This window comes from Eucalyptus grandis, chromosome 10 (genome assembly GCF_016545825.1).
Source record: "Eucalyptus grandis isolate ANBG69807.140 chromosome 10, ASM1654582v1, whole genome shotgun sequence".
Lineage (NCBI taxonomy): Eukaryota > Viridiplantae > Streptophyta > Magnoliopsida > Myrtales > Myrtaceae > Eucalyptus > Eucalyptus grandis.
The window spans coordinates 1,636,750-1,651,487 of record NC_052621.1 but is presented as its reverse complement, the minus strand read 5'-3'; the positions used below and the strand labels follow the sequence as shown (position 1 = coordinate 1,651,487).

Below are 14,738 nucleotides of genomic sequence, written 5' to 3'. Positions count from 1 at the left end.
TAAATCGCTACACGTACAGTAGGTTTAAGAATCTCTTTTTTTAATAATTTTCTCCAAATTTTATACCACTTTCCACGCACACACTTATGTCAAAGATCTCTAGTATCTTGCAAAGGTATTGATTTGAACATTTTGATTCATCTTCAAATTTTCATAACTACTTTTCTTCCACTTAAAATTTTTTCTATCGTGACAGTGCCAAAACGATTTTTCTTTTCCAATTTTTTGTTATATGCGCCTCGTTGTCTTAATTGTGTCCATGTGATTACTCTTTCGCACAGTCGGAAAACATAAAAAATAACGGTGTACATATATGACTTTTGTTATTTATGACTTTTCGAAGCCGCTCCTGAACGATGATTAGTCCTTTCCACTCGATGGTACCTACGAACCTGTCCTATAATTTTGACCGAAGGAAGGACATCTTGTGCACGAAAACACCATGTAAAGATGAAAATGGAGCAAAAGCAGACAAGTGAACAGCTGTAAAGTGCCAAAGCGCGCACCATGCTGTGGATATTCCTCATCTTCTGCAGTACCAAAAGATCGGATTTCAAAGCTTAAAAGAATTTTAGTGTGTTGAGATTAGCATATCTGCCTTCGAATCTTTCATCGTCTTGGCCATCCCTAATCCACGTGAAACCATAGGCTTTTTCTAATCATGACATAGATGCCGGCAATTAGGATTATTCTAATGCTAACGTGAAAATTACCTATCGATCCCTTGAGGCCATCTTGTGTACTTTTAATTTATGTAGATGTGTGGAGCCATTTGTCAAATTGGGTTTGGAGCAAGTACCCCTCTTTTCTTGTTTGTCTTCCTATATTTCAATCTCCGTCGGTTGACAAGACAAAAAAATTAAGAAAGAAAGTCTTGTGCCTCTTCCATTTCTATCTAGTAACTGATATCTTCATAAATATATGGATGTTGACATATAAATTCATGTATAATTTGTCGCATAGCCGGTGATTTTCTCTCTATGCATGTTGACTATACGTGTTACCTAATGGTAAAAGAAATTAAGTTGAGAATCAAGATATCATGGATAGAGGCATTCTTAGCTGGTTCCTTGCAACCATCGAGAGTACTGCATTCAATGAAAGGGGCCTTCTTAACTAGTTCATTACAGATTTACTCAAAAGTTGCCACCATCTTGATTGGTTACACAAAAATATTTCTTGTGGGGTCTCGCCTCACATTAAATGGGCTCAATCATTGCATATGGCATAAACCTATTGTAAGAATGTTAATTTAATCATAAATTTTTTAATTTTATCAATTCAACTCTAATCTTTGGAAAAAATTATAAGTTAGTCATACCAACTAATTTTCACTAGAAGTTACTAACGTAATAGTGTGTCATGTAAAATGACTATTAGCAACTTTAACTATAATCTTAGCTCTCTTTACTGGTCTAATCAAGATACGGATCATTATGTAAGTGATTTTCGACAAAGATGAATTAAAATGATTATATTGAAGTTTATTGTAAAAAATTAGAGTTAAATTGGTACGATGAAAAAAGTTTACAGCTAAATTAATTCCTTAAAGGTAAGTTTGCAATTAATGGGTGGGACCCCAATTCTTGTTCGTACAATAAATTTTACCAGCTTTTTAATCATTTAATGACCTGACATGGGCTTTCCCATGGACAGTTCCCCAATTGCTTCGGGTACATGCATAAATTTAGGAATTTATGACATCTGTCCATATGCACGATGTACAGATTCAAGGGATCCAATCGAGATGTCATCAATTTCACTGCTCTCGACATGGACACAAGGAGCGACTAGCGAGGGTAGGAGAGGCAACGTGATTGGGGCATTCCACTGCACACCGAATTCTCACTGAATGCTAACAAGGACAAAGGTTAGAGAGCAACGATTAAAAATAGTATGATGATGATGATGATGACAATCATCTTTTTCTTTTTTTGTTTAATCTAATTTCATGTCGGGAAATGTGACAACAACTTAGCTGTTTGCTAACGAGTGGCCGGAGAATCTTGTGAAACATACTTTATGAAAAGCTTTTAATTTACCATCGTATTGAGTGGCCGCTTTCTCCCTCTCATAAAGGGAAGAAGTTCGAATCCCCAGCATGTCGCAGGTGAACTTACCCACTTCACAGAGGTGGTGGATTCCTTTGTAGACCCTAGAATTTGCTCACCGATTGTCGGCTTACGGATTTTCCCTAGATCATCAAAAAAAAAAAAAAAAAAAAAAGCCTTTAATTTTTAAAAGTACAAAAATTATATAAAAATCTTAGATTATGTTCACTACAACACATTTATTTTAAATTTTTTTAATAACATCAAAAAATCTTGAATTTGTATGTTCGCAATACATTTACCCTCTACCAAAGTTATATTAATGAGAACTATTAAAAAGCTACATATATAAATGTCGAAACGCAAATAATATTGACATGACACTCACATGACATTGAAAAATATCTACAGAAGTTTGATGGAGGATAATTATGTTATATAAATACAAGTTTGGAATTTTTTATGTTACAATAAAAGTTTAGAGTAAACATAATATAGTATGCATAGTTTGAGATTTTTAATGTTATGAAAAAAAAAAAGAGTTTAAAGTAAATGAATTATAATAGGCATACTTTGAGATTATTTGAATAATGCGATATCTCACACCACGTAAATCCTTTTTGGGGCTTCTTCCCTATTTAAAATGTTAATTGCACACTTCACCAAAACGGATAATATTTCAAAAATTGAAGTTTGTTCTAAACTAGTAACTTTATATGCTGCTCAATAAATCCATTAGATTTTTTACAACTATGGAGCGAAGCCTCTACATAAATATATTCTACATGGAATGAAGTGGTTCTTTCGTCATGTTTAGATATTTGAGCAGCTACGTAGGATCTCTGACATTAGATCGGAATTTTGTTGATGACAAGCTCTGACTTGATTACACCTAAAATGTTAAGGATTTGATTGATTAAATTAAAACCTAAACGGCTCGATTGACTTCTTTTTTTTCCCGCAAATGGAGGTGTATCAGGCCATGTCCATCTCCTACTCCTCCTTCAATCCTTATTACTCGACCACAAATTCGAAGTCTTTCAACAAATTGTCGAAGAATTTTGAAGAGCAACACGCCATCAAGGTTTCTCAGGCCAAGCTTGACTGTTTTGATACTGAACCCAAATCCACGGAGCAAAAGTCACTGTTCAAGAAAGAAGACGGAGATCCAAACTTGGAATTTTGCTTGCCTCGACCCAGGTGATTTGCCAGTCTCAACTAGGAATACGCATTGGTCCCAATCCAATGTGAGAACCAAACCAAATTAACCAGTTTTGGATAAATCCCGATTCCAAAATTTCGAAACTGAGAATAACCGGTCGGGTTTCTAATTCCACATAAGGAATCAAACAACCTGAAATGGTTAAGATTTCTTAATTTTTTATTTATTATGAGGCAAATATTAATTAGTAAATTATTTTTTTCTTGTAATTTTGGGAAACTCCCATTTATAAAGAATAGAAAAAAACCAAAAGAAGAATAAGAGATCATTGATTCCAGGATTGATACTAGAATCAGACCGAACTAATTCTAGCTCTAGGTGGGCCGATTCTCAATTTCACAAACTAGGAATTGACATTGCCTAGTTTAATTTCAAGTTTAAAGATTAGGACCGACCCATCATAGAATCGATCACCCTCAATCTCGATCAACAATGTCTTTGACAATGGCCAAATCCGCACTATTTTCGCTCTCTTTAATCGTGACCTCATCCCCACCAACTCCAACCTAAAAAAATTTATTTGGGGATGTGGACATCCCGATGACCTTGAAGTTTCTATCTCTGAGAGTTTGATAATTTAACCATCGAAATCATATCATAAATTCCCATCAATTCTACATGTGAATTAAAAGAATGAAGGGACAAAAGTCGATGAATTATTTATGTTGGTCATCGGCACGTGCAGCTTTTTCAGAACGTGGTTTCTTCAAATCCCCTGATCCACATCTTCAATTTCTCACTACAACGTACCTAGGACATCATTAATTGCAAGTCGTTTTCCTACAGTATGGATGGCAGGGCGCGTACGATAATAACATCTGTAAACTTACGCTAATCCCTAATGGGCTAGTTGAGTGGGCCTAATTACACATAGAGATTGCACCTTCAGCTAATGAGGGCACTTAATGCCTAAATACCAGGATAAATATTTTCAATTCAAATATATAATATTCGTCATATATTATGAGATTAATATCATGAAAAATCCATAATTAATACGTTTATGATAAATTTATGATAAATTAATTTTTTTGTCACAAAAACCCTAAATTTTTACGCACATAATATAATCATACTTTACTTTCGTGAGATTTTAATGTGAAATTGCTAAGCTGGATAATACATAATAATAATTTAGTTGACATGACAAGTTTAGGTGGAAATTCATAACTCTGTCTTTTGTTTTTTTCAATTAGCTCTAATTTATGACAATAACTTAGTTCACGTGGCAAGTTTTTATGAAAATACATAACATTTTCTTTTTGGTTTTTTAGTAAGCTCTAATTTTCGACCAAAAAAATCGTCCCCCTTCTCTCTCTCACACACGCTCATGCGTGCAGGCATAAATAGTACTCTAATTCATCTTGGTCTTCGTCTTCATCGAGCACATTCCTCATTGACGTTTTTGTCTTCATGATCAGGCATTGGAACTCGTGCAAACACACTTCTATCCTTGATAATCTTCTCGAGAGCTATGGATATTCATGTGACTTATCATGTCAACTGAATTATTATTATTATGTGTCATATAGTTCAGTGATTTTATAGTAAAAAACTGGTAAATGGGTCACTCGCATGCTATTTTTGGGGGGTTTTATGGGACAAAATTAGTTTGTATAAAATATTTCACAGTTGTACTATTTTAGAGTTTTTAGAGATCCATAGATTATTTTGGATAAATTTGTTAGAAGTATATCGGTTTGGAATTTTTTATAGTATTAATCTTATATTATATCACATATTCTTTGTCTTTCGATTTTGCAATCAGCTTATCATAAATTCAGTTTTATATGCTCTTAAACTCCTCACTCCTCATTGTTGAATTTTATGGTGCATTTGAAAAATTTATGTTCTTGGAAATAATTTATGTTTATGAATAGTTTTCGAAAATAAAGTAGACTTTTTTTTTTTTTTTTTTACTTCCGTTCAAAATTTATTTCCTAACCTTTTTTTTTTTATTTTGAGAAATAGAAAAATTAGCTTAACTTACCAAGCAGATTTATGTTTTTATTTTTATTTATTTTGAGGATCGGAAGAACAGAAAATAATAACAATGGGATGGTTATTAAACAGACTCTTAAAGTCGGAGTTCAATCAACGGACGGGTTTATCTCCTAACCACTTTTTTATTTTGAGAAATAGAAAAATTAGCTTAATTTACGAAGCGAATTTATTTTATTTTATTTTTATTTTTATTTTGAGGATCAGAAGAAAAAAAAATAGTAACAACGGGATGATTATCAAACAGACTCTTAAAGTCGGAGTTCGATCAACAAACGGCTGATTTCGGTCCCCTTCCATCAAACGGCTGGAAGTCGTTCAGGAAAACAATCTTCGCCGTTCGTGGACTCACCCGATCACCAACTCTCCACCAATCAGAAGGAAGCGTATGCCCTTCTAGAAGTCGCTGTCGTGCTCCATCATCTGTTCACCCTTTCGACTTCATTCGAGAACAAAGATTCTCTCATTTAAGCTTTCGCGAAATTAGGGTTTCCGTTCCAATTTGGGGAAATCGGAAGGAGGTACCTAGAGAGAGAAATGGCATCGGTGGCATCGTCCGGTGGATCTGGCCTGTTCAAATTCCTCAAGCCCAGGCTGCGGCCTCAGCCGAACGACATCCAGGCCGCCGCCATGTGGGGCGTCGCCGCCGGCGCCACCGCTCTTTACCTCACCCAGGTCAGTTTTTTTCTCACTCTTGTTTATCGTCGCTGATCTCCGAGGAGCGAGCGATGGCGAGCTTTGCTCGATTTGATCTGGTGTGGGCTTTGGGGGATCGGTTGTTTTCGTCTGGATTCGACGGTGTCGAGTTTTGTTCGATTGGCATTAGCTAATCGTGTTGGTTTTCAATCTTATAGATTTCTTATTTGGCATCGTGTTAGCTAGTGTAAGTTTGTCGATTTTCATGAGCTGATTGTGTTTTTGTGGACTAGTAGATGGTGCGTTAAGATTCCGTCCTCATGCTGTGTTGCTTTATTGGGGTACCGGCATTCGTCTGATGCATGCACTTTGATTAGTTGCCGCTGCACAGGGTTGTGTTTGGATCGTGTTTTGAGAATGGTTTCCTCGCAAAGTTCTGCAAGGGTTTGCAAAATTCCCATCTTTCATCCAATTTGATCTGGGAGTTACGCCCGTTTTATTGGATTGGGAGTTTGTTCCGTGGATTTGAGCGATGGAACTTGTTGAACTTTCGATGCAAGTGCATTATTGCAAGGATAGAGGCTCGCATTCTGAGATTTTAATGAGATACGACCATTATGAGATAACATTTGAAACTATGTATGGAGGAGGTGGGAAATAGTAAAAGGTTATGAAATTTTTGTTGGTCAAGCATACTTTTTACACGCATCTTGAGGTTTTTTTTTGGTAACCTTAGAATGTGGGTAATACATGTCAGTTAAATTATTGGATATTATACCTAAACTTATTTGGTCACTTGTTAATGTTTATCGAGTTGAACTTTTTTTGTTGATGGTTAAGAAGTATGACGATATTTACGTAGAGCAATAGTATTTACTGTTGTAGTTTAGATATTTGGTTATGCGGTTTAACTTAACTAATAAGCCACCAATTGATGCAATGATAATTTGTTACTTAATATTGGCTAATAAATCAGCTGTTGACCACCCGTGGTGGTGGCGTAGGTGGTTGAGCAATGGAACTTTTCACGAGAGGTCCCGAGTTCGATCCACGGCGTCGTCGTTGCTTCAGTGCTAGCCGCGCCTTACCCGGGACATATGGGTGATGGTTTCCCACGTGTCTCCCCAGGGTTTACTCTCCGCCGCGAAGCGGCAAGCGGAGGTTCCCTGGGTCATCAAAAAAAAATAATAATAATAAATAAATAAATAAATCAGCTGTTGACCTTGGAGATATAATTGCTTTATGAAACTCATGAGCAATAGTGGATCAGTTGTCAGCCTTGTTAATCTGGGGTACCCTGTATTGCTATTGATGTTAACTTGTGAGAAATTATCTGGATTAGTGTTCTTTTTTATATTGTTCTGATAATTAGTAATCTGGGTGTACAAGAGACGCTTTCTTCTATGTTATGAGAAGTTTTTGTGTTGCTGTGATCGGTGATCTCATTGGAGTCTGTCTTTCAGGTCCTTTATTCCACTTTCACCTTATGTTTCTTGTAGGACATGTCAGGTCCTATTTATTGAAAATATAAAAAAAATATGTATGATTGATTTTCCTGGATGAGTAAAGCATAAGTATTTGGAACATTAGTAATTCTCTTTTTTCCAATGCAGCCATTTGATTGGTTGAAGAAAACGTTCTTCGAGAAACCAGAGCCTGAAGACAAGTGAGTTGGGGAGTTAAAGCTGGGCAAGTCTGATCTCGTCATCGCCTTTTCTCCTTTCTGCTGTGAGGGTTTATGAACAGAAGTGAACTTGAATAATGCAGTTTCAGTTGCCAGTACCATTTTGGGGCCTTTTTTGGCATTAGAATCCGGATCATACAACGAATACTTTGTTTTCGAGAGCACTCTTTGATTCTTTTCTCTCCCTCTGGTCCCTCTTTTCTTTGTCGTCGCCTCAGCTATTATCAATGGCCATAACAGGTTAAAAAGTTAAATAAGCTGGGCGTGTCTTTGCCAAATGCATTTTAAGAATGAGATGCGCAGTGTTCCACCTTTCAAAATGGTATAAAGTACAGAGCATGTTGTTTTGCTTTCTTTCTAAATGATGACTTTTTGGTAAGGAAGGGGAGGGCCGGGGGTTGTAATACTCAGCCCACTCTTGGACCGTGAAGTAAGGTTCATTAGGATATGCCCTTAGAACTTTAGTTGGCTTTGTTTGCATATATGCCCAGCCGTATTGGTGAATACTGGATTTCACGAATCAAAGCTGCAGGGGAGATTGGGGATTCCTTTTGTCACTGATTGGTAAGCCCCAAAATCATCGATGTCATTGGGGGAGGAGTCTTTTCCTAGTAAGGCGGTTATTGATCATGTAAGACTGGAAACAGTTGTAAGGCTTACTTTTTGCAATTAAAAAGAGAAAGAGGGCTAATTCCCTTAAAAAAAACTCGACTTTTGGTTAAATGCTAATTCTATTTTGAATTTTTTTTGTCTAAAAGATAATTCCAAACTTTCTCCCTAGTCTAAATCTTGTTTATTTGTCCAAATATCGTAATTAGTTTCTTAAAATTTATCACTATAGGGGTGAGTTAGAAGTTCATTATCAGAACTTGCGTTTTTATTAGTACCATTACCTTCATATGTTTCATATTGAACAATGGTAGCTTTTTTAGATTGACAATATTGAAGAAACTGGTGGCCATTTTATGTTGATATTCACGAGGAAATCAATGGTGAATTTATTTTTATCCATAAATAGATTTGAAATTAAAATAAAAGTTTGAATTTTTTTTTTTTTTGGGCAAAAGAAATTCAAGATTAAATGCGCACTGGAATTAAAATTTGGATTCTTCTAGTGGGGAAATTGGGCCAAAAGGACGGTCAAAGAAGTATGGAAGATAAAAAAAAGCTGCCGCAGGTAAATCGCATTTACCACTGATCATCTAACATTCAACCTGTCATGTTTATCCTATTGACAGTATTGACTGAGTGCTAGAACCCTAGGCGGCTTTCCCTTTATTGACATAGCCGACAAAATGTGTGATTAAAAGTAAGTTGCGCCTAGATGCATGATGACTTTCAACAGTAAAAAGTAAAATATCCGATTAAAGATGTTCGAGCGTATCGAGATAACTCTTTCTACGCTTTATAACTCTTATATAAGACAGCAACAACATTTTATGTATAGTTAGTAATTTTTCATATGGACCAAGTGACCGACAACAATGTCGGTCTATATATGGCGATGAAAGGCGACGGAGGTGTCACGGGCTGAGCAATGCGTGGGGAACCTCAATGTACAAGCAAGACGCTTAACTTATTTGCGGGTGTGTTTGCGTGTTGAGGAAATAAAGAAGCGTGAGCATAGGGAGACGACGGAAAAGAAAAGGAAACAATGTGCAGTCGAGTCAATATATTTGTGTTTATAACTTGACACATTTGTGACTCATCAAAAATTTAAATTGATATATTTATAATAATTTTTTTGGTTAACTAATTAAAGAGAGAAAGGGCATGTTAATGGATTTACTAATTAAAGAGAGAAAGGGAGGAGATGGGGGAAAGGACAAGTCAGCGTTAGGTGGGACGATGGACACGCGTCCGAAAGAGCTACAAACCCGCGAGGCAACAGCCGCGCGTCCTCGAAATGCTCCCAACAGACCAGTTCCATGCTGCTTCTGCTGCACTCTCTCTCTCTCTCAATTTCTTCTTCATAGTCGGAAAAAAAATTAATAAAATCTTGTTAACCGTTCCTCCTAAATTTCTAAAATCATATTCCATTTTTCTTATTTCCTTGTCAAAACAAGAATATTTAATCAGGTAATTCACCAAAAAAAAAAAGATAAAGTGAACTGAAGATAACATAAACATCTTTGCCTTTTGTTTTTATTAAAATATCACGAATGCTCTTGATAATCAAGATTATGTCAGAAATCGGGAAAATAAAAAAAATGCATGTCACGTGACTTTCGAAATAGAAATACCCGTATTTTGATATATCGTTTAATAAAAAAAATTAATACTCTGAAAAACTTCAAACCTGGTACATTTATAACAAATTTACCCCATACGATTTTTTTGACCACTAAAAATCCCAAACTGGTACATTTGTGACAAATTTATCCTCTGTTAGTTTTCATTAAATTTTGCTGTCAAATTATTAAGTTAAATGACACGTGATAATTGATCGGTATACCAATTTGAGATTTTACGCTCCATTTGTCATAGTTTATAATTTTTATAATTTTTTGTGGTATTATTTCAATTTAGCGGATAATATATTTGTAACAAATTTATCAATTTTGGGTTTTTGGTGATCGAATAAATTAGTTTGGGATAAATTTGTTAAAAATATATTAGTTTATGATTTTTTTATGATCAATCGGAGTAAATTTGTCACAGGCATACTAGTTTAGGGTTTTTCATGATTAAAAATTAATTTTGAGTAAATTTATTATAATAAATGTATGGGATTTTTTAGAGTGTTAATCCTGGAAAGGGAAAGAAAAAGGAAAAATCAAAAGTGGGACGAGGGAAATCAAGAAGGCGATCCAGGATATTCCCACGTGGGCCCCCTATTAACCGTCAGATTCACCCAGTCCCCGCTCTCCTCCGATATATACGTGGCCCCTAACCGCTTCACGCCCTTTCCTCCTCCTTCCTTCCTTCTTCGGCACTCTCTCTCTCTGTGGGCGACAGCCATCTTCTCACCTCGGAGTCCGTAAACTGCTGTGTTCCTCGGAGGAGGCTCTCCTGTCGGAGCTTTCTCTCCATCTGTAAGTCGGCATTCCTCCTTCTCCACGACGTCGCCTCTTCCCTTTCTTCCTCTTCGAGTCGTTGCATGCGGAGAGGCTGAGAAAGGCTCGAGCTTTTTCGCTAGATTTCTAGGCATCATATTTTGGCCGATCATTTTTTTTTTTTTTTTTTTTTTTTGTCGCGGGGAGAATTGAATGCTTGTTCGGTTAATCTTAGACGTCGTTTTGGCCTTTTTCTTTCTATAAAAGGAAGGTCCTTTTGCTTGTTTTTTTCGTCTCTCGTCTCTGCGTTTGAGGTTGGTTTTGGATGTGGAGCGACTGACGTGTGGTGTGTGTTGGTGGTCTTGAAGCTGGTGAAGCTTTGAAGGGAGGGAGAGAGATGGAGGCGGAGTTGGTGGAGGTGTTCCAATTGGCGAGCAAAGCTGCGGACGCGACGGCTGTGAATGGTGGGGAAGGCGGCGGCGGCGGCGGCGGCGGAGGAGGAGACCACGACCAGGAAGGGAAATGCATCGACGCCTTGAGGCGCCTCAAGTCCTTCCCCGTCACTTCTCAGGTCCTCGTCTCCACTCAGGTGCGTCCCTTTTCTTCATCTCTCTCAATTTGACCTGTGGGAGTGAATCTTCTTGAATTGTGCTCTGTTTGTTGAACAATTTAGATGAGGCGGCTCGATGTCGTATGCTGTTCTGCTTTTGGCGTTAGTTTATGTCGAATGTGGTGAAACAATGAAATTTTGTGTCTTTCTTTTCTGCGAATTAGTTTCTTTTTACGAGTTCCGTGGAGCCTTAGATTGTGCTTGCTGCTTGACGTATTTAGTGCGGATCAATGCAACGTAACATAGGCAAGGGCGGTGTGCAAGGCCGCACCTTTAGATAGTAACAGCGCTGTTAAGACCGCACATTTTGTTTTGTAAAAAGGGGCATTCGCACATTCTATTTATGTATCGGTATTTGATTCTCTCGAGAATTATCTGTTTCCTTATGTTGTTTTTTTGTTTCTTCGTAATTAAGAAATCTCATTTGGTGGGATTCGGGGAGATCCCACCAAGCAACATCTTTTCAATTCTAAGTTTTCCCAGGAAACCGGTTTAACAAGTTAACAAGTTTTCTTGAAAAAAATTGAGGTGGAGAAGCCACAGTTTGGTTTGGTTTTGCAATATCATGTTACGGTCGCCTCCTCATTTCCCTGTAGGCAATTCAAGATAGCAGCTCGCACCCAGTGACATGAAGGGCAGGCTGTAAATCTCTCATTTATTGTTCAAACTCAATGAAATAATAGGAAGGCTTAGTAGCGGGTAATTGAGGATTTTATCTTAGTTATTCCCCTTTAACCAAGTAGTTCATGAATCGTGGTTGATATAACAAGAGTCAGAATGGAAGCTTTCAACTTTATTACGTGCATCAATAGAGTATGAGGATTCCGATAGTGACTTCACATAGAGCTGTGAAATTATGACCATTGAGTTTTAGCCCTCCAAATTAAAGAACGAGTAGTCCCTAGCATGCAAACAGCTATTTTTCATACCATGAGTTATATTGGAAGAGTTGTTTGGCATGTATTGGACAAAAAATTAGGCCTTGGCAGTAAGAAAATAAGCTTTCACCAACTCTGTTCAGCAAACATAGGTTTCCAAGGCTTTCCATGATCCAGCTGCTGAAGTTTTATCACCTGCATATCAGTATTCAAATGGCACAAGTCCTTCATCTTATCCTAATGTGGATTTATTATGTCTGCTATAACTTGCATGTGCCTTTGCCTTTGCCTTTGTGCTTTTTTGCCTTACTCTCTTTTTCTTGTGCTTACATGGTTGAAAATTCTTAGGTTGGGAAAGGTCTTAGACGCCTTACAAAACATCCTAGAAAGAAGATACAAGCTTATGCTTCCGACTTGATTCAGCTATGGAAACAGGTTGTTATGGAAGAATCAAATGGATGCAAGAAGAATGGCAGTGTGGATCATAATGAGCCTGCAAAAGCTAGGGAGAACAAGTTCAAAAAATCCTCCTCTTTCCGGATTGAGGGGATTCCTAAGTTTGAAGCAACAAAGGTTAGGAAAACTGAGCGAAATGGTACTCCTTCTGACAAGATGTCAAGGTCGGATGTTGGTGGTACTGAGAAAGCGGTCTGTGATAGGAATCTGCAAGGAAGTGTCAAGGTTGAAACGACAACTACAACTAAGGAAGAGAAGCCAAATTGTCATGTGAACAAATTGTCACCTAATCCTGTGCAATCGCTGTCTGCTTCTGTGGCTAAATGCAACGATCCAATGAGGGACAGAGTACGGGAACTTCTCTTTGAGGCTTTGTCCAGAGTTTCTGGTGAAGCCAGCAAAGACATCATTGATGAAGTGAATGCATGTGACCCATCTAGCATCGCTGTTTCAGTTGAGTCAACCATGTTCCAGAGTTGGGGTCGTATGAACGGCGCCCACAAGATGAAATACAGGTCCATAATGTTCAATATTAAGGATCCCAACAACCCGGATTTCAGGAGAAAAGTTCTTCTCGGTCATGTCAAGCCAGAGAGGCTCCTAGACATGACCACGGAAGAAATGGCTAGTGATGAGAGGCAACTTCAAAATCGACAGATAAAGGAGAAAGCTTTGTTCGAGTGTGAGCTAGGAGCCGCACCGAAAGCCACAACCGATCAATTCAAGTGCGGCCGATGTGGCCAGAGAAAATGCACTTACTACCAGATGCAGACAAGGAGTGCAGACGAACCAATGACGACGTATGTCACTTGTGTTAACTGCAACAACCATTGGAAGTTCTGTTAAGAATACTTGCTTAGGAGCTGTTAGGACATGTTGATGGCATGACTGGTTCATTGCGCTCGCATCCTTTAGAAGAGATAGGTTTAGTCTGTTTAGTCTGTTTAATCTTTTAGGGTAGTTAATTTTGTGAACTGCAAGTTTGAGCAGCTCATAGTTACTGGATTTGTAGGAACATGTTCTAGTTACTTTTCGTTAACTTTCGTGACTTATATGTATTAGATCGGATGGAGCCATCTTTTGTTGGTGCTATTGTTAAAAATACGAGGTTCTCTGTTTCTCCTCCTTTCTTTAGTACTATTTCTGAGTTTCTGTTTACCTACGAGATTCTTGAGCAAGCCCCTTTGCGAAAACACGGTGAATATTCTTCTAGACCAATTGAGATGCTGGAAGTTGGGTAGAGATTCTCTTCTGTGGTATACCAAATCAATGGGGCTAATGAAAACATGCGTGTGTACACCTGTCTAAAGTCAGAGAAACTTACTTGTCAACAAGGTGTTCACTGCATGAAAAAGACACTTTTGAACAGCTTCATTGGTGTCCTCGAGAGGCGAAAGGATATTGTTTCTGACTTTAACCTTTTGAAATTATTCGAAGGGAAAGGAACTGAATTACAATAAACAAAAACATCATCGTCATTATCCAACCACGTGTCCAGAGTTAGGGAGAAGCTGTCTCTGTCTCACGTTCCTTGAGAGCCTGAAAAACCTCGGAGCTCTTGTCAAAGATGCGAGCTCTCCGGCTGTAATCCGTCGGCTCTTTCCCTTCGTCATCTCCCATGATTGCCTCTCTCTCCAGACACTCCAGCAACTCCACCCCTCCTTGCACGCTGCATTTCTCTGACCAATTCCTCATCTCGTTCCATTCCGTTTCTTCCACCACCTCTGCCACGGGACCGGGACCTGGAGCCGAACTCGCACACCGGACCACGAGCCCCAGATCCGCCCCATTCCACTGCTTCTTATCGAGCTTCAGGAATGACCCAGATGATGGAACAGCCAGATTTCGAGCATGGACATCGGCTTTCTGGTGGGAAACGATAGAACCACCTAAGATCCGCACGTGGGTATTGCAGAAAGACGTTTTCATATTTTGACTTTCGAATTCAAGTAGAGACCACGTAGTACTGGTTTCTGAGATACGGAGGCAATAGAACGGTGATTCTCATTGTGATTCCTCGACTTATGTAAGAGTTCAGCCGCCTGAAATTGTGGCCGCCACAGTTGTACACGTGTCAGGCCGCATTTAGTGAGTGAAGAGTTGGTGGCGGTGGCAGAAAAATCAAAGAATGACGAGAGCATTCGAGATATTCGTGCAGCAGAAGGCACGCGATTCAAAGTGTTTTTTGTCTGGTCACAAGGGTC

The 14,738-nt window shown here is 38.2% G+C and overlaps 2 protein-coding genes and 1 long non-coding RNA gene across 3 annotated transcripts; 2 read left to right on the top strand and 1 right to left on the bottom strand.

The window, feature by feature from the left end:
* The first annotated feature begins 5,680 nt into the window (after positions 1 to 5,680).
* On the top strand, positions 5,681 to 7,778 carry LOC104420977. Its single transcript, XR_720921.3, has 2 exons — positions 5,681 to 5,949; positions 7,524 to 7,778. It is a non-coding gene; the product is annotated as an uncharacterized LOC104420977 (long non-coding RNA).
* A 2,728-nt stretch (positions 7,779 to 10,506) lies between these two features.
* On the top strand, positions 10,507 to 13,659 carry LOC104420976 (transcription elongation factor TFIIS-like). Its single transcript, XM_039303832.1, has 3 exons — positions 10,507 to 10,629; positions 10,959 to 11,179; positions 12,427 to 13,659. The coding sequence occupies exons 2-3, from the start codon at positions 10,988 to 10,990 to the stop codon at positions 13,378 to 13,380; spliced, it is 1,146 nt and encodes a 381-aa protein (XP_039159766.1). The 5' UTR covers positions 10,507 to 10,629; positions 10,959 to 10,987; the 3' UTR covers positions 13,381 to 13,659.
* A 180-nt stretch (positions 13,660 to 13,839) lies between these two features.
* Positions 13,840 to 14,566, bottom strand: LOC104420975. The gene has a single exon (XM_010032769.3). The coding sequence runs from the start codon at positions 14,461 to 14,463 to the stop codon at positions 14,035 to 14,037; it is 429 nt and encodes a 142-aa protein (XP_010031071.1). The 5' UTR covers positions 14,464 to 14,566; the 3' UTR covers positions 13,840 to 14,034.
* Positions 14,567 to 14,738: the final 172 nt, after the last annotated feature.

Bases quoted from the DNA above. Each gene is read 5' to 3' on its own strand.
- LOC104420976 (XM_039303832.1), top strand. From the start codon at position 10,988: ATGGAGGCGGAGTTGGTGGAGGTGTTCCAATTGGCGAGCAAAGCTGCG. The intron at 11,180-12,426 runs GTGCGTCCCTTT...GAAAATTCTTAG, and splicing joins AGGTCCTCGTCTCCACTCAG to GTTGGGAAAGGTCTTAGACG.
- LOC104420975 (XM_010032769.3), bottom strand. From the start codon at position 14,463: ATGAAAACGTCTTTCTGCAATACCCACGTGCGGATCTTAGGTGGTTCT.